Below are 23,512 nucleotides of genomic sequence, written 5' to 3'. Positions count from 1 at the left end.
AATAAGGTGCTTAGGAAAATATTTGGAGCTAAGAGGGATGAAGTTACAGGAGAATGGAGAAAGTTACACAACGCAGAACTGCACGCATTGTATTCTTCACCTGACATAATTAGGAACATTAAATCCAGACGTCTGAGATGGGCAGGGCATGTAGCACTTATGGGCAAATCCAGAAATGCATATAGAGTGTTAGTTGGAAGGCCTGAGGGAAAAATACCTTTGGGGAGGCCGAGACGTAGATGGGAAGATAATATTAAAATGGATTTGAGGGAGGTGGGATATGATGATAGAGAATGGATTAATCTTGCTCAGGATAGGGACCAATGGCGGGCTTATGTGAGGGCGGCAATGAACCTCCGGGTTCCTTTAAAGCCTGTAAGTTAATAATACAAATTTTTTTAGCAAATTGACTAGTTTCGACGTGGATGACGCAAGTGTTAAAACAGTTTATCCAAGAATGAAGAAGCTATTATATGTTAAGCACTGATTTGAATGTGTGGTTCTACATTCCCCAAGCCAAATTCATTCCAAAATAAATAAATAGCATTCATGATGAAAAATAGAGTATTGTGAATTATAGAGAAATATAAGAATGAAGCCAATGTAACTGAGAACACTCTTGCACCCCCACACAGTCTCTGGCCACCACAAATTCCAATACAGCTCGCTAGGACTTGAACCTTGGCCTCTAGCATAAAAAGCTGACATGCTGGGTACTTTGTACCACTAAATGGTTCAGGAGTTTTGTACTCACTGTTGGTTGGGTGCAACGCCTTCAAGAAGAACGATCATAGTCCGTCCGATGTGCCCAGTGAGGGAGCATTCCAGACTAGCAGGTCTGGACTTCTTGCGGCACGTGAGACTGGAGTGCAGACTGGTGATCTCTGCCTCAAGCTTAAGCCCACTCAGAGTGGCCAACAGCCTCGTTCGGTGGATGCGAGCCACTCCAAACACAATGAGCCGTGTGCGTTCTCCCGTCACTAGACCTATCAATAGAGAGTATTTGCTTACATTTTGAAGCAGTATTTGATTAAAGCAGTATTTGATTAATCATACCAGAAAATATAACATTGTACTTCAGGGTGTGAAGGGCTCAAAACAAGTACATTAGGACTAGGACTTACTCAGTTCTCGCGGTTTATCATGTGGAAGAGGAGTGGAGCCGGTGGTGATCTCAGGCACAACAGTGGTGCCTTTCTCCACATCCTCATTGCTCTTCACTTCCGCCAGTAAGTCGTATTTTCTATTCCCCTTGTAGCCCTCGGAGATGTCAGCAGCCACAGAAAATCTTCGCAAGAACATAAATAACATCATGTGAGTAAGTTGTAACCCACAAATTGCATAGTTTAACTTCAATGGGTTATTGCTCCAACATTGTGACGAAGCCTATCACTGTATGTTTAATGGCTTAATAAACTGAATTTAATTGAACATAAATATTTATTTATGTATTTATTTGTCCAATGGCTAGTACATGATATTTACTATCATTGACTGAGCGAAAAACAAGAAAGTGGTGAACAAAACTACGGATTAAGTAATTAAAAACATTCGGGCTCTGGCTTCCCAGTAGCGGTCGACTTCCTTGGAGGATTTCAGAGCAGGGCATTTTGCAAGATGTTCTCTATCCATGTCTTCCTGTTGATGGCACAAAATGCAGGATGCTGATGGAAGGATGCCAAGACGATTGAGGTGTTTACCCAGGATGTCATGTTCAGTGTTAAGACGAAAGCTTGCAACTGCCAGTCTTCTGGGTTCAGGAGGTATATCCTTCAGTAATTTCCTATGTTGTTGCGAAATGTTTATGTTCAGTTCTTGTTGGTGATTATTTTTTTGTAGTTGCTTGATATATTGTTTTACTGAGCTAAATGACAAAGGTTTCCGTGGGTTTATTTTGAGATTGGCACCCTTCTTACCTAATGTGTCAGCCTGTTCATTCCCATGTAGATTACAATGTCCTGGGATCCACTGTAACACAACTGTTTTGCCACGTTCTTTTAAAGTTGCAAGTATTTTTTGACAATTATTAATTTGTTCTGTGCAGGGGTGATCAGTTTTATTTATGGACAAAATGGCTGCTTTTGAGTCCGAGAGGATGACGGCATTTGTGAATTTATCCATAGGGAATAAAAGTTGATTTAAGGCAACATGTATAGCTTCACTTTCTCCATCATAGGCAGATAGATTATAACCAACTGGGAGATAGAAGCAAAATAGATTACTAAAAATACCAGCTCCTACATTTCCTTGAGGGTCTGTTTTCGAGCCATCGGTATAATTTCTTATCCAATAGTCTTCCGGATATCTGATATTGACGGTTTCAAGGGCTAATTGTTTTAAATTTTCTTTACTGTGTTGATTTTTGGTGATTTGTTCTAGGAGGTCTATTTCTGACTGAATTATATCTATCTGAAGCGGATTTTGTGGAAGCATTAGAGGTTGAAGGAGATTGGGTATATCGAGTTCTTCTTTTAGTTTCTCTGCATATTGGATGAATCCGTGTTGCGTTTTCAGATACCTTCCTGTGTTAAGGTATGTCAACCAATAATCGTCATTACTTCTGACCAGTTTTTCATAAAGAATAATGGCTCTTTCTTCTATTGTTGTTACAAGAAGTTTAATGTCTGTGAGGTAAAGAATACAGTTAATGGGAGTAGATTTCACTCCTCCTGTGATAAGTCGGAGTGCCTGGTTTTGTACTTGTAAATATTTAAACGACGTAAATTTATAAGTATTTTTGTTTGCTAAATACACATACAAGGGTCACTTCATAAGCCATGGCAATTATATTATATCAGCCAATAAAGCTGCAGGAACAGAAATTCACTATATGCGATTGAAGGTCACTGGAATGTGCTTCGCATTGCTAGTACCAAATTGGGTCGGCTACAGGAGGCAATGGGTGCGGGAAATTGAAAGATGCGTAAATAGAAATTATTGTTTTATTATGCACAAAAGGAAACAAGGTATATTACTCGCAGCTAACACTCTTCAAAATAATCCCTCAAGACTTCCACATATCTTTGCCAACGATGATACCGGTGTTGAATACAATTAGCTGTGTGTGATTTGTGTGTGTACCCTTTCGTCAAAACACTGTTAAGATGTCCTCCCTGTTTGCAAACCGCATCTCACACAGCAGCTTCTTCCATTGCGGAATGAGATCAAAGTTTCATGGATTGAGATCAGGCGAGTAGGGAGGATGTTCCAAAGCACTATCACCCAATGCTACTCGTAGCTCAGAGCATTTCTGTCACGAAGAACTGCAATTTTCACGTATGACCGCTGTTCAACTTTACTTACATCCATCTTGGAGCACAACCTCTAGCATACTAACTTTTGCATGTACTGTCAACTACCCACCAATGGACACAGGTGCTATCTGGCGGTGGTATCCCATACAGTGTACAACAGGTTTTCAAACATTTATACTGAATTAACCACATTTTCGGTTATTCGGAAGATATAACATAGTTGCCATAACTTATGAAATGACCCTCGTATATTTTTCTATTTCAAATACAGCTTAGAACTTGACTAAAAGCCATTCTCTTAAAACATACAAAGATCTCATATAAAAACAGTAAGTAATAAATAACAAATTGTATTACAAGAAAATTTTGCTCATGCATAATGTCATAAAGCTGCGGTAGACTAACATAGAATACGAAGTACAAATGAAATATGTTGAACCTAACCTACAATCTATACACTAAACTTACTGTGACAGTGAAGCCCTAATAACAGCCAACTAACAACAATAAGTAAATTGAACAAAGTCTGAACAATGCACTCAGATTAATATCAGGAGCAACACCCCAATAGCAGAGCAAATAAAACAACAGCAACAACACACATCAATACAAAGTTTCTCCAACACAAAAAATGGATACATATAGTACAGCACCTCACATAACTAAAAACGCAAAACATACCAAACACAAAAACCCATAATTATCTACAAGAACTGAAACTTTATACAAAAACCATACCTCCTATTATAGAACCAGAAAGTCCATAAATCAACAAACAATAGAAGGTGATAATGTGAGGTTTAAAACTGTTTACAGCGTTACCTGTGGGTGATGGTCTTTGTTTCTGGCATTGTTGCATATAGATCTAGCAAGTAGTAAACAGTCTTCCAGCAGCGTGGTGTTGTGTTCAGAACATCTTTGCTTTTGTCTGATGCAATAGTGATGTGCTCTAGACCTGAACCAGAAGGACTCACTGCAAACATTGGGGTTGTTACTCCTTCAGACAGATTCATGTAACCTACAAGAAATGCACAACTATATATGTACAAGTTGTCAGCAAATGTTTGTAATTTAGAAATAATAGTACATTATGCAACGAGCCTATAATGGTAGTAATTAAGACGCGAGTATGTTTGTTTATGAAACGAGTGCAAGCGAGTTTCAAAATTTTCATACGAGCATCTTAATTACCATTATAGGCAAGTTTCATACGACTTTTTATGCTCGACCGTATTTCTAACTTGAAATTATTCATAAGTATTCATGTTATGGTTATCTAAGTGAGGAGCGGAACTGACCTTCTAAATTGTGAGATGTGCGCAGACGCGAAAGTATTGATTTTTTCCGAGGAATGAATGTCATTGACCTTGATATAATCTAGAGAATAACATGAACATTAATCTTGATATAACCGGAAATTGATTTAGAATTGAAAAACGAGATGACAAATTGAATTTATTTGAATATTATTTACAATTAACGCTAATTATTATAGTAACAGAACATAACCTTCTGCGATAGTATTGGATTTCCAGCCTCCGTGACGTTTCGCTAGTTGTCTTTCGATTGCATATCCGAGAATATCGATACTTGCGGTTTTATAATGCTACAATGGCGATTTCTCACTGGCTGAACAACTGAACTATAATGAATAGGTGTACTTTAATGAGGTGCATTAAAGGGCTACTACCAGGTGTATAACTACTACATTTCGGCATGGTCGAGCATAAAAAATATAATATTCATTTACATTTGCTCCAGAGACTAATGATATAATTTATTAACATAACAATTCTCAACTAAGAGTACTACTGGAAAGAATGAACTGTTTCTTAAATCCTTAGCGAGCAAATTACAAAAATTGAGAAAGACAACCATACACTATCTAATTATTATCTTTATTAAACACGACGTATACAACTTTCTTATCTTTCTTCCCATTTTTTATTTGTTCTGAAGACCTGGGCAGAGACCTCGCAGAGTGAGGAATGTTAGTGGAGTGTTGGAGGGGAAATACGACAACACCGATGAAAACTCCTCAACATCTACTTTGTTCACCAGAAATTTCACATTGGCCTAGATAGGGATTGAGTTCAGGTCGCCACGGTGAGAGGCAGAATAGGTAACCACTTGACCATGGGCAAGACTAACAGCACATTATCAAAAATAGGAAAAATAACTGATTCCAGCGTAGGCATGTTATGTGGTTAATCGAAATGATAAATAAGACACAGTTTCTCGTTATTTAATTCATATGTTTCACAGCACTTCAGTTCCTTTATCAGATTGTACATGATATTCTTGTTTATAATTTATTCCCATGAACTGTAATTCAAAAGAAATGCATAAACCATTTAATACGCACACAAAAAGATAAAACTTTCGTTTTCTACACTCCATAAAAGAAGCAATTTTTTAGATTCCAAAACATAATACTGTATTGTAACGTTTTATTCTGCTTTAAGCCACCACACCTGTCAACAATGTGACTTTTATTTTTAATAATTCGCCCTACAAAAGTGGGTATGCCACTCAGCACAGCAACACAATAGTCGTTATTGCACTCCACACAGTGATAATGACAATTCACGTGTATTATTGAGAAGAACAATGTACTCCTAATTTCAACTAATGTTCACAAAGCACTATGTGCAGAAAAAACTGTCAGTTCTCAGTTCACAGTTCGTTCGCCTTGGCTAGTTCTTCTAGCTCACTCATGCAAGTTCACTGCACGTCGAACCCAAGCCTTCCAGATATGGTTCCCTGCAAGTCGAACCCAAGCCTTCCAGATGCGGTTCTCTGCACGTCGAAACCAAGCCTTCCAGATGCGGTTCCCTGCACGTCGAACCCAAGCCTTCCAGAAGCTGTTCTCTGCACGTCGAACCCAAGCCTTCCAGATGCGGTTCCCTGCACGTCGAACCCAAGCCTTCCAGATGCGGTTCTCTGCACGTCGAACCCCGGTCTACCAGATGCTCTCGAAGGATGGCTTCCTTGCTCTCTCGAAGACTCACTTGTAGACTTACTGAAGACTAACTGACTTTCTCGCAACTGACTGACTCTCGTCAGCAACTCACGGTGTTATTTATTTACCACGAACATCTGAATGTACTGCGTCGCGAAGCTTCTGGGCCTCCTCAACAATTAGGGGTTCGTGTTTCCGTTCCCCCACGCTTTCCTTCTCGCTGGATGTGCGCGCAACCAGATGCAACGAGAACGTTCCAGATGGGTACCACAATATGATAAAGAAAATGCATAATGAGAAAGTATGTGTTATCTTTATGATATCGATTTTCTTTATAATTCCTGCCCTGTACTGTCAGATGCTGTGTGGCCCAAAGGATATGAACCTGTGAATCAATACTATTTGTTTGTTTACTTCTACTTCTTGTAATTCGTTGCTTAAATAGAAACATAATAAGTATGAAGAAAATAAGAGTTCCCCAATCATCAAAATTTAATTTTGTAACAATGACTAATCTGCCATAAGTAGGAAAAACCTTTAAATAACAATAAAGAAAAATGTATGACTGATAGCGGAAAGCAAGAAGGCAGATGGAAGTCCTTCACTGATCTAGCATTACAAACAAATTGTAATTTATTTATTTTCAATACCTTTCACACTCTTGCTGGTAGAACGAAGTTTCTGTGCAAAGCTCTGTGGACGGGAGCGCAGGGAGGCTGAAGGTGACAGGATCTTCTGCTGACTCAGAGAATGAGGGAAGCCAGGCACGGCCACTGAGCCATTTCCAGCAGGCAATTTCATCTTGTCTTCTATAACTGACGCGTTCTCATGAAGATCTGATGCTACAACAGATGTTCACTGGCTCAGTAAACAACATAATCTAAGCTGTATTAAAATGTATACAGTGAAACCTCTCATTTACGGACATCGAAGGGACGTAACAATCTGTCCGCACCTGGGAGGTGTCCTTTATTGGGAGGGAGTCCCCAATCTAACAGTGAATTTATAATATGCATTATGTATCCCTTCACGCTTTAAATTAAATGTACTACTGTAGTTTAATTCTAAATATAGGCCTAGTATACTACAGTAAATTCTTTGCAACTTTGAACTACAGTAGATAAGACCGAAAAAGAAAAATACAGTACTGTGCCATGCAATTTTACTCTAGGTCTACAGTTATGCAATACTGTAATTTTCAACTTAAACTTACGTTCAGGTGTCATGTCTCTCGAAAAAGAAGTATTGAAGTGTAGAGAATAATCGTACTAATCCAATCATGTATTGAATACAATTTCACGATCGCGGAAACCTTGGACCCATCAGACAGGATAAATTTTATGACTCTGTTTATCCACCCACTTCCAACTAACAAGGGGTAGCCGGCAGGACTAGTGGTAGCCTACGAGACTAAGTGTATATGTAACCAGACTGATGCACGTGAATTGAATTCCTAAATATTCCATGCCATAAATTTTGGAGTTGGTTAACCTGTGTTTATGTTGGCTGGCTTCTACTGGTCAATTGTAAACAAATAACAACAGAATGTGTAATATAAACTTTACGTAACAACAGTGCAAATGCGAGTACATCGAGAAAATGAAAGAAAGAAAGAAAGAAAGAAAGAAAGGGAGGATAGACGAAAACAGGGAAAAGGAGAAAGGAAAAAGACAAAAGAAAGAGAGGAAGGAAACAAAGCAAAAATAAGTAAAAGGAAGAGAGAAAGAAATACTGTTTAAAAGAGATGAGACTTCGGACAATGAAGGACACCACTTCGAAACTAGTCAGCCAGGTATATTACAAAAGTTAACACAGTGACGATACAAAGTTATTCAGAGGCTTACTTGATGAAGATCCATTTTTGTTATTTTTCGTGGAAGTTTCTCTCTTGACTTCAGGCTGCTGCTCTTTGAGCTCCATTTGTGTCTCTTTCACATTCTGATACATATTGCTTATCTGGTGTAGAAGCCGAAGAAGAGGCATATTCACCTGTATACAAAAAAATAAAATGTTACACATTGGCAGACAAAAATTTGGGACACTTGAATTTTACTTTATACTCGTAAATGTATTTAACAGATCACCAATATGTTTTAAATAGTAATTAATAAGATTATAATCTTACTATATAAAAAAATTAAATGAAGATGACTTCATAACACCAATAATTACCAAAAATAATGGCCAATGTTGTCACACCCTGCATAAGCAAAATTCTTTCCAAATCTAGATTGTGATGTTATTGTTGGTAGTTATTGGTGGTATGAAGTCATAATCATTCTTTTTTTTCAGTCTACGTTACGTTTATAATCGTATAATTAAATTAACCACCATTTAAAACATATTGGTGACATATTAAATACAAAGTAAAATTCAAGTATCACAAACTGTTTGTCTGCCAGTGTATATACAGCAGAAACTCGACATAACACATTGTTGAAGGACATACTTCAATCCTCCATTATAGCTAAACCACGGTATACTGGAAGGTAGTCTGTAGAGTGACAATAATTATAAGTTTATGTCCTTTCATCTACACTTTAATGAACTTGTCTTTGACTATTATTCTTTACATGATCAAATATTTGAGTTTATCACTCGCTGAACACAATTTCAAACAATTCATTTGCGTCATTATGATGTCAATACCTGAGTGAAATGGCCAAGGTATTTCATGGAACAGGAAAGATTCAGTTCAAAAACCAATTTATCATCTATGAAAAATGTCATTGATTAAAGTTCACGTTAACACTTTGTTTGTTAAAAACATAAAATTACTTAGTCATACGTTAAAAAGTGTTACAATTTTAAAAAAGGTATATACCTTCAACAGACGGCCTGTTTTGACGTTATGTCACTTCTTCTTCAGTGTCTCCTGAACTACTGGTGATCTTGAATTCTGCGATGTGCATTTGTCGATAGTAGGGGTGGGGGTGTGTTGCTCTTATGGTGGGGGCTGGTTGTTTGTGTGTTATGACGTATCATGACGTCGAATAATGTGTGGGTATTGAACTGTAATTGTGTGTTAAGTATATGTTGTGGTTATGTTATTGTATGTTTATATATTTCGTATTGTTCTAGGATGTTTAACTGTGAACTTTTTGGTGTGATGTGTAAAATTTCCATATCTGTTTCTATATTATTGTAGTCATGATTATTGTTGATAATGTGGTCTGCATAATTTGATGTAATGTAAGGTTTGGTTATAGCTTTAATATGTTCATTATATCTTGTGTGAAAGAATCTTCCTGTCTGTCCTATGTAAAAATGTGGGCAACTATTGTATTTTAGTTTGTAAACTCCAGTTGAATTATATTTATTTGAATGTTTAATGTGATTATTTAGATATTTCTGTGTTGTGTTATTTGTTTTGTATGCTATCTTGTATTTTAGTTTTCTGAATGAAGTTGCAATTTTGTGAGTATTGGTATTGTGATATGTTAATGTTATGTATTTATTCTCAAGTGGTGTTTGTGTTGGTTTGTTCTGTTTTTGTTTTGCCTTTTTTATTAGTGTGTCTATTATGTTAGGGTTGTATCCATTGTCTTGTGCTATATATTTTATTGTGTTTAATTCTTCAGTGTAGTTGTCATTGTTCATTGGTATATTAATTAATCTGTGTGTCATTGTACGGAAAGCTGCATGTTTATGTTGTATGGGATGATTTGATGAATTGTGTATGTGTGTTGTGGTTGTAGTTTATGAAAAATGCTTTACATCAAGTGTAATTTTCCGAAAACTAATAAAAATAATATCAGTATGTACATTAAAATAGGGATTCTAACTTGAAAACAGTTCTATAATCATTTTCGATGCTCACCGAAAGCAAATTTTCGGCTGATGTGTGCTATTTACCTGCTGAGAGATGTAGCGCACATTCAGGCTGATGTTGAGGATGGTGCTGGTGTGCTTCTTCAACTGGCCACGCGAGATGTACAGCACGTTCTGCTTTTGAATCATGTCATCCACGGTCATGTCCGCCATCTTCTTCAAGTCCAACTCAACGCCCATCTTCTCACACAGAAAGGCCGGCGTTTCTGGGGGAATGTCTAAGTAGAACTTACCTCCAACTACAACAAAGCCATCTTAAATATAATAAGAATCTTTCAAGATAAAATATGAAAGAAAATAAATAAATAAATAAATAAAACAGTTTAATATTTATCAATAATAAAAATAGTATATTGACTTTATTTGTAAATGACATGCTTCCATTCTAATTTTATTTTGTTTAATTACTGAGCAAAAACGTGAAAATTTCTTTAAATCACAGTGTAAGGAGTTACGTTGCGAGGACACATTTAATATAACTGTCCCATATTTTCTCATCTGGAATTTAAAATAAGATTATAAATCTACTTTCAAACTTCAAAACTTGACTTGAGTTCAAACATTTCTTTCTATTAATATTGAGGAGAAAAATTCGCTCCGGCGCTGGGGATCAAACCCGGGTCCTTGGTTCTATGTACCAAGCGCTCTGACCACTGAGCTACACCGAATTCAATCCACATTACCAGATCGAATTCTCCTCCTTCAATGTTTCCCTTTGTGGCCTGACTCCAAGTTAGGCATATATGTTGATGTATATGTCCAATGTCAACTGCCATTGAATTCGGCGTAGCTCAGTGGTCAGAGCGCATGGTACGTAGAACCAAGGACCCGGGTTCGATCCCCGGCGCCGGAGCGAATTTTTCTCCTCAAATATTAATTGTCAATATTACAGATATTATTCTGTATGACAAATTAATAAATCTATAATATTCTCATAGCTGCAGTGCATATATTTGTACAGATTACTGTGCACGTAACTGCGGAATCCCGGCCAAACAAGTCACTCAGCTGAGTGCGCTCCTAGTATAATGGCAGTTGACATTGCACATATACGTCAACATATATGCCTAACTTGGAGTCAGGCCATGAAGGGGAACATTGAAGGAGGAGGATTCGATCCGGTGCTGTGGATTGAATTCGGCGTAGCTCAGTGGTCAGAGTGCTTGGTACGTAGAACCAAGAACCTGGGTTCGATCCCCGGTGCCGAAGCGAATTTTTCTCCTCTAATATTAATTGTCAATATTACAGATATTATTCTGTAGGACAAATTAATAAATCTATAATATTCTCATAGCTGCAGTGCATATTTCTGTACAGATTACTGTGCACGTAACTGCGGAATCCCGGCCAAACAAGTCACTCAGCTGAGTGCGCTCCTAGTATAATGGCAGTTGACACTAGACATACACGTCAACATATTTGCCTAACTTGGAGTCAGGCCACAAAGGGAAACATTGAAGGAGGAGGGTTCGGTCCGGTGCTGTGGATTGAATTCGGCGTAGCTCAGTGGTCAGAGTGCTTGGTACATAGAACCAAGGACCTGGGTTCGATCCCCGGCGCCGGAGCGAATTTTTCTCCTCAAATATTAATTGTCAATATTACAGATATTATTCTGTATGACAAATTAATAAATCTATCATATTTCTTTCTATCCTTCTATGTGTAGAAATAGAAGTGAATAAGTGTGACTGTGGAGAATTGAATGTAAACATGTCTTTGTGACATTAATGGGATGATAGAAAACTGAAAGTGAAAAAGTCTGTGTTAGGTTAATTAAAGTGTGGAATATTGTGTGTAAATAAATCTGTAGTGCATGAGAATGTGGAGATTTAAGTGTAGTCAAGATGAATGTGAGAATGGGCATGAAAGGGATTATATGGATAAGTGTTAGCAAGAGAGTGAATTTGAGAAAAAGTGAATAAGAACATATGAAAATATACATGTGTACAAATCACTGAGTAAGCGATGAAAATCTAAGAACTTACCGATGTTCTTAGAGCCTTTATTTCCCCCTGTAGCTGTAGATGAGGAGGAAGACTTTGTTTTCTTCTTATCAGAAGTTTTGCCAAACTCACTGACAACAATATCAATTCTCATTGTCTCAATAGCACCAACCAGTGACAAATTTGAACCCCAAGTGTCAAATGATGACACATTACCACTTCCAGGAGCTGTAGGAGAAAAAGAATAGAAGATTTTGTCACTTTGAGTACAATCAGTAAGTAGTACATTTATACAGTAGTTACGGGATTAAAAAGGAAATGGAATGGATGCTGCAGAGAAGTTTCAACCACGAAACGAGTTTATGTCAGACTGAACTGATACATTACCGGTATTGAAAATCAATAATACTAATACTGAATTTCATTTTTCAAGATCATGTATGCTTCAATAATTAAAGGAGATTCTCATATGCATTCTAACCAATGTAAGCTCCTGGCCTAGTTGCCTCATAAGTGCTGCTTTCTTAAGGTATGGTCACACGTCGCTACTTTTGCTGCGCAACTTTTGTACTGCAGCTGCAAAAGTTGCATGTCGTGTTCACATGTAAGCCAAAAGTAGCGTGCTGCACGCTACTTTTCGTGCTGCGCAACCTGAGTGCAGCAAAAGTTGCAACTGGAGGTTGCGAGTCTGTTCACACACTAGGCGCTACTTTTGCAGCCGCAGTCATGCTGCAGGTTTCCATCTCCGTGTTGACTTCTCAATATACATTTTGTGGTTATGTTCGCATTAAGAAACTCATGCGAAAGCTTACTTATCTATTATTTGCTTTTCTGTCCTAACTAGTATTCAGAAATTGGCATTATTTTTACTATAAAGCTTTTAAAAACGCCTATATACTTAAATGATAACCAACAGCATATTCACCTAATCAATGTTAGCAACCCTCCTGTTTGAAACTACGCTACAGAAAATTAAAAAAGTGAATTATATCGTCAGCAAATATGCTCAGACTGTGTTGTGCATTTAATAACTGTTACAAATAATTTATTTTCATCACATTTAACATTAAAATACATCCAAACAATAAAAGTATCATTAGCACATTTGGGTGGCAACACTGGTCGCAACCGCAGCAAAAGTTTCAACAAAACCGATATCAAAAATGCTGCGGCTGCAACCCTGAGAACCCTGTTCACACGTCGCTACTTTTAAGCTGCACGCAGCATGGAAAAGTAGCGGGCAGCAGGTTCGGGAGCCGCTACTTTTCGGGTTGCACCGTTGTTCACACGTCGCAGTACAAGAGTTGCGCAGTGTTTTGTACTGCAGCGCTGCAAAAGTAGCGACGTGTGACCATACCTTAAGTATCACTTGTGAGGTTCAGACCTGTCTTCGGACAGTTGACTAAACAACAATACAAATCATAGTCATATATTAATGGGCAGAAAATGTTCAAGTCTGAAAGTTCACAATATACTTTCATATTTAAAATTCCCAATATTATCAATCTCAAAAAAGTTTTTGAACAAACAAACCATAATGCAAAGGATGATATATTTAAAGCTCTAACCAGAAAATTGTCTTAAAATAGTGAATTCACTATTTTTACTGATATAAGTACCATCATCCGAGAATGCTACAACACACATTCCTAAATACGTACCTGCAGAACCACTGAGATTGCTGATCATCTGCTGGGGCATGACACCTAGACATGACAGAAGAGGCTCGAATATGAGATGTGCGTCAAGAAGTCTGAGCGAGTCATGCATGGGGTAGAGACTGTAGCCCCCTGCTGTCATCTGCAAGTACTCAGGGTCTTCCAGGGTGTCTTCTGTGGTCAGAGTATTTATCTTCGACTCCTGTTGCAAACAAAATATGGTCAGGATCAATTAAAAGCAACACCTAATTACAAAAAGATAGCTTCTTCATTCCTCATTTGTCACGCATACTTGTTACTTCACTAGTGAGCCACTGCTGTCTTCTTTTCCATACCACTTATTTTTTTAGAATAATGATTACATTTAGACCCACTCACCCAATTCCCTTTCAGTTGAGTTTTGGAGACGTCGGCATCCTTCATGAAGTCCTGTTGCTTCGCCATCCAGCTGTACAGGTCCTCGCCCGTCTCCTTCCTGCTCGCATCCCAGTACTTGCTGGCTGGTACAGATGAATTGCCAGTTGGAGAGAAGTTATTTTCCAGAGATGTCATTGAATGCTGACTTCCTGGCCCACCCCCGGAATAGATGCTTGGATTCGAACCCAAGTGGTGATGCTGGCCATGTGAGTGTGGCATTGAGGAACGTTCCTCCTTCAGTGGTCCGTAGCCTAAGAAGAAGTTGCCTTTGTTATTAACATAATATGGACGGAGTTACGCAACAACAGACCAACTACCGGTAGCAATTTTGTAAAAAGATTTTGGTGTCATCTGCAGACAAATAGTTGAAACTATTTTAGAAAAGTATCTGAACACATGGTTTCTTATTTTCCACTCTATAGTTCTTGTTAATTTACTTTTCCTCCATTTTGTATTCTACACCAACACATAATGGTAAAACACGCCCTTTCTATATTGAAATTATTTTCTTCCATTCTCAGAGTCAGTTGAATTTGAACAAAATTGATGCGAGTTTATAATTAATTCCAATTAAATACCTCAATATCTCTGAAAACTGATTTTGCTGGTTGGTCCGTCATTGCGTAACTCTGTCCATGTGTATTTTTACGTAAGTGCAGCAATACTGAATATAATACTGAAAGATTATTAAACTTATACCTGTATCAAATCTACCAGAAATTTTAGACTTCTTTCAAGTTCTCCTGTTATTTAAAAATTACAGTACAAAATAAAATGAGGTCCTCAAGATAACATATTTTTTCACAATAGATTTTATATATTTTTTTCAATACTTCAATTTCTTTATCATGTTCAGAATGATAACGTTTACAGTTTGTTTTCTTGAACTACATAAAAGAAGTAATGTAATATGTTAATATGTACTCAAAAAAACTCTAGTTTTCTGAACTAAGCACAAAAGACAATCTTTGTTATCCAAAAGTAACACATTTGATTTAACGTACACATTGTATAGTTTAACTAAATGTGATATATAATGTAATTAATTTTGCACAAATTTACATAAAATAGTTCTTAAAAATATGGAGCCTACATTAAAATGGTTATACTTTTTGCTACATCACTCTCCTATATTGGACAGCAAGAGAGTTAATGGCTTCATTGCCAAGAACTCAGCACTACTTAACAATATAAAATAGTGCTACGTATACTGTAATGATGTTTAGTATTTTTATATTTAGGAAAATCTGTATTTTAAGTGATATAGTTATTAAAAGTATAGTTGTGGTTTGTAATGAAATTCTGAGCAAATTTCTTCCTTTTCATTCTAAACTTTTTAAGATCTTCCTTCAGTTGTTCACAAAAAAAGTGACAAGATTCCTGTAATTGCGTGAAATGTTATGATCTCGTTTGGGTGTTATTGTTATATTTAGGTTTTTAACAAATTGGTCCTTATTTATATGGCCTGTGATTATGACTGACAGTGAAATACATTCAATGCAATTCATGTGTTGCATTATTATTGATTATTTTCCCTTCATTTCTTTATTGAATATATTATACCATTTATCTGTACAAGTATTTAGAATGGAATTACTGTATTTGTACTGGTTTCTTGGAAAGCCGTTAGTAGGAGTCTATGATAAAAGAAATAAGAAATATAATTCATATCCCTCTAACAAATACCATATCAATTTATGAGTCTGATCCATTACTAAGCAAGTGATGTTAAATATTGAAATTTCAGTAACATTTTATTCATTTTACATTCGAGCATAAACGTTTCACGTTGAAATTGATTTACAATGGACAAGTAATCCAACAATAAGAAACTCTCTCTTGCCTGCTTCTAGCTGAAGAGGTGAACTTACTGTTAATCTTAATACTGTAACGAAAATTAGAAATAGGCTAATTCTATGTACAGTAGGCCTATACAATAATTAATTTCTCTCAGGAAAGTATTTTGTGCGAGATCGTGCGTATTTGCTTGCTTTCCGCACAAAACCAATCCGCAGAAAGTCTAAAAATCCACGTTCAATATTACCAACCTAACACACATAACAATTTCCCTCTTCTTACCGCTTAAGCGAGACATTCATTTTACTGCTTTAGGCTTTTAACATATTATTTTTAGAGATGTTCAACATAGTAATAATTATAAATTGGAAACTTACCACTGCAATTTCACCTAAATTGCACTGTTAATTATTGTTTTTAAATATTTCCAAAAATTAAGTAAACTCTACAACTCCACTAAAGTTACTGCATTCGTGATGCAAGTAACATTAAGGAAGCCGTGAAAAAATCAACAAACTTGCCGATGTTATTACTGCAATATGTTATATAAATAATATTGTTAAAATATTAAAATGAAAAATAAATCATTACATAACCTTACCGTTTGTTTTAAGTTCGCATTTATAGACTGGGGGAAAAAAAAGATAGACGTATATCACGGCCTGCTGGAGTATAGTAAACACAGAAAACATTTTAAAGCAACAATGTTGAAGATAGATATTTTTGTTTTGCAAATTTGCCATCATTGAACAGAAACCAAGATGGAGATTTCATTGCAACTAATTAGAAATTCCTCTTTCAGGTATGTAATAAACGATCTTCGCACAAAATAATGTACGATACACGAGCGGTATGTTTTCTTTCAATTCTCGGAAATTAAAAAAGCTCAACTACGTTTCGCTTTTTCAAACTTTTCCTCGAACATGAAAACTTCAACATACCGCTCTTGTAACGCATATTACTATTGCCATGATATCAGCAATCTCACCAATGCCCTGTTCTGCATCGAACTTCTTCTGCGAGGCGGCAGTCGTGAAGGGGTTGCCGCTCAGTATAGGGAACACAATGGAGGCACGGGAGGAGGACGGTGGATGTGACGGAGGCAGCGACTTCTTCCTCTTGCGATGTCCACCGACAGTGAGACCCCCATGACCTTGTTGCTGAACTGAAGGGGGTGAAGGTGAGTTGAACAAACTGTCTACTCCCCCTACTACAATTCCAGGTGTAACCATGGGAGTATGGTCAACACGACTGGCAATATGGGGTGAGCCAACAGGTGGAACCAATAGCTCATCAGGTTTCATACCTGTCCCTAAAGCAATAAGCAATCAAATTATTCTAGTTTCGCGATATTATAACACCCTTCAATTTATTATATATAATGATTCTACAGTTTATACTCTCTTACTAATTTAATTACGTGATATATCTCTGTTATGTACTTCAAAAACTTTCAGAATTAAATTACTTTCAATCTTGATCATATCTAATTGAGTATTAACTTTTGTACAAGTAAATACATTCAGTGGCGTAATTAATGATTTGGGAGTCCCTATAGAGGAATTTAGAGGTCTGTCGAATTTCTTAGATATATACATATACAATGTGATTCACCTGTAACTTCCTTTTCAGTTTCATGCAACCTCTTATTTTAACATGACCTCAAAATTGTCGTACCTGCTTCTAGGAGATTTCAATGCAAGATTCGGAATGAAACTTCTGTGCTTTCTTTTACTAAAAATAGGAAACTGCATTTTATTGGGTAATTAAGAAACGTCAGCACCAGTAGATATAAACAGTTTCTTCTCCGTTTTAAAAAGTTAATGAAGAAAGCACTTACAACAGATTACGTTGTGCTGAAAAATTTTAATAATTATTATTTATTAACATATTTATTTAATTAGTTATTCATTTACTTATTAATTTATTCATTTTAACTTATTCACTTCATTTATTAATTTAATTTATTCATTTCACTTAATTTATTAATTTAATGTATTTAATTTATTAATTTCATTAATTTATTTATCTCATTTATTAATTTAATGTATTCAATTTATTCATTTCATTTATTAATTAATTTTATTTATTTATTAATTTAATTTATTTATTTAATGTATTCAATTTATTCATTTCATTTATTAATTAATTTAATTTATTTATTCATTTAATATATTTAATTTAATCATTTAATTTATTCATTTCATTTATTAATTTATGTAATTTATTCATTTAATATATTATTTTATTTATTAATTGATTTAATTTATTCATTAAATTTATTAGTTAATTTATTTATTCAATTTATATATTTAATTTACTTAATATATTCATTTAATGTAATTTAATTTATTCATTTCATTTATTAATTAATTCATTCATTTAATTTATCCATTTAATGTATTTAATTTATTAATTTATTTAGGCCTATTCAATTTATTCATTTAGTTTATTCACTTCATTTAGGTATTCATTTACTCGTCCATTCATTTATTTATTTCTCTCCATCCTTCTCTTTGTTTCTTTGTTTCTTTGTTTGTTTCTTTCTTTCTTTCTCTCTTTATTTCTCTCTCTACTACCATTTATATACTTATTTAGTTATTCAGTTACTCATTTACTCATTTTTTCATTCACTCATTCGCCATTCCTTCATTCATTCATTTAAAGTATTTGAGGCATTACTTTTGAAACTACAGTCATTTTATATAACACATGTTCAAACTGCTGGCCTTATTTTGCAATGCATTTACGATACATATTGCACTTGATAAACTGCAAAGTGTCGACTCCAGTAAAAATGCAAGCAGCAGATTTGTTCTTTAAATCTGAATTTTGTCGTCCCTTCCTGTGCACCAACACCATAACCACACATCCTTCCTTACTGAACATTGATATTTCAACTTAAAAAATCTTAATCCAACCTAGGCTAGTATTTACATAGCCAAAGTTTCTGAAATAAAGTAAAATGGCGAAGAATCAATGACAAATTACGGATAAAACATACCATGTACAGGCTAAGCCTTTCCTTACAAGTACCAGTACCATATTTGCTGACGTACAAGACCCACTTTTTTCTTTGAAAATAGGTCTGAAAAAACTGGGTACATCTTATACTCCGATGCAAACTGAGTTTCATGAATGGGTCAAAGCTTCATGGGATGCTGTGAAAACTGAGAGTAGTGGTTAAATCATTTAAGAAGTGTTGCACTGAATGGTACAGAAGGCAATTTGTTGTATCAGAACTCAGATTCTGATTTAGAACAGGTTTCAAGTGACTCTTCATTTAGCTCTGGAGATAAATTTCTGGGTTTTGATGAAGATTAAAAGGTATTCTTTCCTAGCTAGATTAGGTATTTGATGAAAATAGACCTACGTATTGCTTTACATTTGAAATACTGTAAATCTATTATAATATTCAGTGATAAAATATTTTTCTACAAAATGTATACAAAAAGAGGGTGCGTCTATGCAGGCAAATACAGTTCTTGATCATTAAATTTCAGATAATAGTTTGATTCCCAACATTTTTGTCATAAGAAAAGTACGAATGAACATAAAAACGGAATTAAACAAAGTACAGGTGTACTGGTGTACAGGACTTCTTCATGGAAGCTTGAGTGGGGAATTTAGCATATAAATAGTATAGACTATAGATAAATTAACAAATGATTTCATTGTAACTGGACATGACTGTTTGGCAGCGCATCTCTTACGAATTGGAATTTATACATCACCAAAATATAGTACACTGCAAAGCTTCAACATTTCAGATAAAAGTGTTAATAACATCACAGACGTTTACTGGCATATTAGAAGATAAATGGGGAAAATCCAATATACTGAGCATTTGATTGATTAATTATATCTTTATCTTCGGAATATGTATGGTAAGACTTTCCTGTGTTAAATTTCAACGTACCTCGTTTACATGTTTCGACCTATTTATGGATCATCTTCAGGACTGGTCGTTGTTGGTCTTGGCGCCACTTGTTCTGTTTCCTGTAAGGGTATGTTCGTGTGGTATAGTGTAGAGTCAAAGAGTCTGTGTGTGTTTTGAAGTTGAGTTGTGTGTTGAGAATTTCGTTGGGGTGTGTTTTCGTGTGTCTGTATATTTCATATTGTTCTAGTGTGTTTAGTTTCTGGCTTTTTAGTTGGATGTGCAGTATTTCTATGTCTGTGTTGATGTCTCTGTAGGTGTGGTTAGCATTTGTGATGTGTTCTGCATATGTGGAGGTGTTTTGTAATTTTGTTATGGCTGTGATGTGTTCTTTGTAACGTGTTTGAAACGATCTGCCTGTCTGTCCTATGTAAAAGTTGTTGCAGGTGTTACATTTGAGTTTGTATACGCCTGTGTGGTTGTATTTGTTTGTTTGTGTGTTGAGATGTTTTTGTAGAGTTATTTGTTCTGTATGCGATGTTGTAATTTAATTTCTTGAATGAGGTTGCAATTTTGTGTGTGTTTTTGTTTTCGTATGTTAGTGTGATGTATTTTTTGTGTTCTTGTGTTTGTGTTGTATTCTTATGTTTTTTGTGATTATGTTTTGTCTTACGTGTTATGTTGTCTATTATGTTAGGGTTGTATCAGTTTTCTTGTGCTATGTATTTGATTGTGTTTAGCTCTTCGTTGTAATCCTGTTGGTTCATTGGTATGTTGAGTAGTCTGTGTACCATTGTTAGGAATGCAGCTTGTTTGTGTTGTGTGGGGTGGTTGGATGTGTTGTGTATGTGTGTTGTTGTTGTGGGTTTTCTGTATACTTTGAATGTGTGTTTGTTGTCTACTTTTGTTATTGTGATGTGTAGAAAATTTATGGATTTGTTGTTTTCAATTTCTAATGTGTAGTGTAGCTTTGGGTGTATTTTGTTTGTGTTGATGTAGGTTTTGGATCTGTCTTTTGTTTCCTTTGTATAGTATGTCATCTACGTATCTGTGTCAATATATGATGTTGTCTGCGTGTCGAAACATGTAAACGAGGTACGTTGAAATTTAACACAGGAAAGTCTTACCATACATATTCCGAAGTGATACAGTGTTAAAAGTTGTGTAACCAATATGTATATCTTTATGTTATGTATTACAATTTTCATAGATTGTTGTGCAGCGACATTCAGTTGCATAATTTTGTGCAGCATGCAGGCAAGAGTGCTTGAATTACAGCAGAAACTATATTGTGTACTGCTTCGTAAATTAAAACCATGCATTAACTGTTCAAAACTTGTCTTCATTACAACAGATAAATTGATATTCTGTTGAACTACAATAATTATTATTATTCGTATAAGAAATCTAAAAAAAAAAACCTCTATCTGTATTTAAGTTTGATAATGATAATAATGATATTATCAGGAGGAGGTGTGATAAAGAATTTGAGACACCATTAGTTACGCCACTAAATGTGTCTATATTCCAGCAACTTTATTAACTATGAATACTATTTTGTATGGTAGAAAAGCATTAAAAATAATGTTTAAAAATTAATAATTATTATTACTGATGCGATATGCTAAGGTCTAAGTATTAAAGTGCAAGCGAAATAAACTCAACAAAACGTAAGCAGATTGTAATATACTTCTACATCAATCAATGAAGAAGTTCCGGTATATTACCACAATCTGCGACCATCTGAAAAAAATTATATTGATACCAATTATGTATTTGCAGTACTAATTCTTTAACTTCTCTCTCTTTTTCAAATTTCATTATGTATTTTCAAAATTGTTCAAAAAAGAAAAAACACTGGAACAGCTCCTGTAGTTTACATAAATAAATGCAAAATATTATTTTAATATATATTAATAATTCCTTAAAAAAAATGCATTATACAGACGTGGACAAATTATTAGCAAAATTGAACTTTTTATTATATATTTTTACAAAACATGATTCTTCAATTTAGACTACAGTTGACATTTTTGTGTATTTCCAAATTGTTAGCAAAATTGAAGATTTGTGTTGCATATTTTTGAAAATTTAACTCCTCAATTTGGACTACATTTGATATTTTCGCATATTTACAAATTATTAGCAAAACTGAAGATTTTTATTGTATATTTTTACAAAATTCGATTCTTCAACTTGGACTGTAGCTGACATTTTGGATATTTCCAAATTATTAGCAAAACTGAAGATGTTTGTTTTATATTTTTACAAAATTTGACTCTTCAATGCAGTTGACATTTTTGCTAATTTACAAATTATTAGCAAAATTGAAGATTTTTATTATATATTTTTACAAAACTTGACTCCTCAATTTGAACTACAGTTGACATTTTTGCATATTTCTCTCTACTGTAATGATGGAAATATCCAAAATTTTCAACTGTAGTCTAAATTGAAAAGTCAAATTTTGTAAACAAAATATCATAAAAATCGTCAATTTTGTTAATAATTTGTCCACGTCTGTAGAATTGTATAAAAGATTATGGGAGGATCCCTGATGAGCTACAGTCACAATAAATTACCCCTTTTACCTGGGTAAATGGTGCACGCAGAATTTTACTAAGAATATCCTACAGCAATTGTCTTTCTTGATCACTCACTTACACGACTAACTTTCCATCAATTTGTATCATAGAATTTATGCAGATCATTTTATACCTTAAAACTTTTATGTCAAAATGTGTCTGAGTAGTCAAAAATACAATATCCATATTATTGGGTTGGTGCATAAGTTCATAGCGTTTTTGTTTCGCGTGTTGGTACTCCAGTTGTTATGGGTTTATTTTCGATTGTCATTTTTTATTTGAAGTTCAAATGTTGTGCTTGAGTTTACGTATTGAATTATCATTTTTGCAGATAGTGAGTGGAGCCATGGACGCTAGAAAATGGAGTGTCCAGTGGAGAAAGTGGAACATTTCTGACATATTCTTCTTTTTGAGTTCAATAGAGGGGCGAAAGCAGCAGAGGTGACCAGAAACATTTGCACTGTGTATGGGGACAACGCTATCGGACAGAGCACGGCAAGAAAATGGTTTTCTCGTTTTAAGAAAGGTCGTTTTGACATTAGTGACACCCCACATTCAGGAAGATCTTAAGGGTTTGATGAAGACCATTTAAACACATTAATACACAATGATCCACGTCAGTGTACCCGAAAACTGACAAACGTAATGAACTGTGACCATTCCACCATCGTGAGACGTTTATTGCCACCAACGTCTTGCACATACAATCCAAGAAAGACTACATGAAGTGATGCTACTCCATGATAATGCTCGTCTGCACTCTGCTAACCTGACACAAAACACTATCCAGGAATTGGGCTGGGAAGTCATTCCGCACGATCTTGCGCCCTCAGATTTTCATCTTTTCCGCTCGCTATCGAACAACCTTCAAGGAACTCCCTTTCCGGGTGAAAATGCGCTCCAAACATGGCTTGACGACTTCTTTAACTCAAACCACTCGATTTCTACAGACGTGAAATCGAAAAACTACTCCAGCATTGACAAACTGTTGTAAATAATGAAGGAGAATATATTGTTTTTTTTAGTAGGTTATTTTATGACGCTTTATCAACAGCTTTGGTTATTTAGTGTCTGAATGAGATGAAGGTGATAATGCCGGTGAAATGAGTCCAGGGTCCAACACCGAAAGTTACCCAGCATTTGCTCATATTGGGTTGAGGGAATACCCCGGAAAAAACCTCAACCAGG

General features: G+C 35.3%; 1 protein-coding gene and 1 non-coding gene across 7 annotated transcripts in view; one reads left to right on the top strand and one right to left on the bottom strand.

Moving 5' to 3' along the window:
• tweek (transmembrane protein KIAA1109 homolog tweek) overlaps window positions 1-23,512 on the bottom strand; it is a 278,923-nt gene that overhangs the window by 113,762 nt on the left and 141,649 nt on the right. For 5 of the 6 annotated variants that reach the window (XM_069846680.1, XM_069846681.1, XM_069846682.1 and 2 more), the window contains 10 exons: window positions 16,851-17,174; window positions 14,027-14,316; window positions 13,652-13,850; window positions 12,033-12,218; window positions 10,072-10,286; window positions 8,061-8,205; window positions 6,867-7,058; window positions 4,077-4,272; window positions 1,125-1,288; window positions 755-986 (listed from right to left, as the gene is read on the bottom strand). In XM_069846680.1, coding sequence (XP_069702781.1) covers window positions 755-986; window positions 1,125-1,288; window positions 4,077-4,272; window positions 6,867-7,058; window positions 8,061-8,205; window positions 10,072-10,286; window positions 12,033-12,218; window positions 13,652-13,850; window positions 14,027-14,316; window positions 16,851-17,174 — 2,143 coding nt within the window. The remainder of the gene's footprint in view (window positions 1-754; window positions 987-1,124; window positions 1,289-4,076; window positions 4,273-6,866; window positions 7,059-8,060; window positions 8,206-10,071; window positions 10,287-12,032; window positions 12,219-13,651; window positions 13,851-14,026; window positions 14,317-16,850; window positions 17,175-23,512) is intronic. The other variant, XM_069846683.1, reaches the window with a different exon arrangement.
• Window positions 11,184-11,256, top strand: TRNAT-CGU (transfer RNA threonine (anticodon CGU)). Its single transcript has one exon. It is a non-coding gene; the product is annotated as a tRNA-Thr (tRNA).

The sequence above is a fragment of the Periplaneta americana genome, chromosome 15 (assembly GCF_040183065.1).
Source record: "Periplaneta americana isolate PAMFEO1 chromosome 15, P.americana_PAMFEO1_priV1, whole genome shotgun sequence".
NCBI lineage: Eukaryota > Metazoa > Arthropoda > Insecta > Blattodea > Blattidae > Periplaneta > Periplaneta americana.
Note: the sequence above shows the minus strand (reverse complement) of the source record. Positions and strands in the feature narration are given on the sequence as shown.